We start from the raw sequence: 1,876 nt of genomic DNA, 5'->3' as shown, positions 1-1,876 counted from the left end.
TCGAACCCATCAAATGCGTGCAAAGATGTCTACATGTGTAAGGCATTAAATAGAGCTGCAAGTTGTTCAACTGTGTCAGGCAGACTGCAGACTCGACAATACAAAAAAAAAGCAGGTAGATTATTATGTCTGTACACGAATACTAGAAGTATCAAAAACAAAGGGATAGAGTTTGTTGCCTTAGTCAATATGTTGCAACCTCAGATTGTAGGTATTAGTGAAACCTGGCTATCAGAATCAGTGTCAATATACTGTCAAGGGTACAGTATTTTTAGGAAGGATAGAGAGGATAGCAGAGCAGGGGATGTGCTGCTAATGATATCGGATGACTTGAATCTAGTTAGAGTTGAGTCCTATGATTGTAGTACTAGTAGTACCACTAACAATATTTCATGTGGCACTGAGTTTGAAGCCATCTGATGTGAGGTGGAATCTAACAAGATAAATTACATAGTGGGGTGTTGTTACACAGTGCTTCCCAACCTTTTTCCCGTCACGGCACACCTCACAAGCATAAATAATTTCACGACACACTATGAATGAACATTTTTCTATTAACATGATTAATTTCTTCTATTTCATACAGGGATTCGATTAATAAGATCTTTCTTTAAAATATTTTTGCATTATAATACATAAACATTCCAGCTAGACATTCGTTTCAGATAAGTCTTCTTATGCAGTCATAAGCACGAAATAAACGAAACAAATGGAATGAAAATACCTAATCCATACATCCTCAGTGATTGATATTTGACATAGTTTTTATATCACATCTATGAACTAAATTGTCAGATTTGACTGAGTGAAACTGTGATTAAATTTTTAGAACACTTATTTTATAAAATTATGATGTGAAAATACAAAAGTAAAATTAATTATACACAAAAGAATTACTGACTATTATAAATATGCTAATAATAATAATTTAATGACAACATAAACATTTAAAGTATTAATATAAATATCTACAATATTCTTTTGAATATTGTAGATATTTATAGTTTGAATCCATTAATTTTGTCAGTACAAGTTAATATATTCTCAAGCGGTCCTTGCATTTTTCGATTAAGTTCATTTAGGTATTCAAATATGTCAGCAAAGTAGGCCATTTTTTGCAACCAGTAATTGTCTTCCAACTTAGCTGAATACTGAGAGTTACCCTCAAAAAATACTTTTAATTCTTCTTTCAACTCATGAACTCTGGACAGAACTCTCCCTCTCGACAGCTAACGAACTTCAGTATGGAGCAACAAAGATTGATGCTCTGATCCCATTTCATCACATAAAATTGTAAAAGATGCGATTTAAGTGGTCTACTTTTGATCAAATTCACCATTTTTATAATGTCATTAAGTGTGGACTTTAATTCTAGAGGTAAACTATTTGACATGAGAGCTTCTCTATGAATAAAGCAGTGTATTATTTGAACATCAGGGTTTTCAGACCGAACTTCGGACGCCAAGCCTCTGACCCTTCCTGTCATTGCAGCTGCGCCATCAGTACATAAACTTACGCAATTTTTCCATGAAATTTTGTTTGTATCAAAGTATTCATTGATCACTTTAAAGATTTCCTTCCCAGTTGTTTGTTTCTGAAGTTCTTTGCAGAATAAATAATGCTCTTTCAACCGTTTCTCATCAGGAATTCGAGCAAGTGCAATTAGCTGACAACAGTTGCTAACATCTGTTGATTCATCAACCTGTAAGGAAAATTTCTTAACTTCACAAATTTTCTGGATTAGTGTTACTTCTATGCTAACTGACATGTCTTCAAGGCGCCTGCTGATCGTATTATTTGAAAGCGGTACTTTTTCAACTTCATTTTCCAAGCATAGTTTTGACAATTTCCACACAAGTTGGTAAAATGAGAGATT

General features: G+C 33.5%; 1 protein-coding gene across 1 annotated transcript; it reads right to left on the bottom strand.

Moving 5' to 3' along the window:
- Positions 1-1,189: 1,189 nt before the first annotated feature.
- LOC150097456 (zinc finger BED domain-containing protein 5-like) lies at positions 1,190-1,768 on the bottom strand. The gene has a single exon (XM_090406924.1). The coding sequence runs from the start codon at positions 1,766-1,768 to the stop codon at positions 1,190-1,192; it is 579 nt and encodes a 192-aa protein (XP_090263050.1).
- Positions 1,769-1,876: the final 108 nt, after the last annotated feature.

The sequence above is a fragment of the Typopeltis vanoorti genome, chromosome 17 (assembly GCF_054136105.1).
Source record: "Typopeltis vanoorti isolate ZY-2024b chromosome 17, IOZ_Tvanoo_1.0, whole genome shotgun sequence".
Taxonomy (NCBI): domain Eukaryota; kingdom Metazoa; phylum Arthropoda; class Arachnida; order Uropygi; family Thelyphonidae; genus Typopeltis; species Typopeltis vanoorti.
The sequence above is the reverse complement of the archived record's forward strand: the minus strand, read 5'-3'. Positions and strand labels throughout refer to the sequence as shown.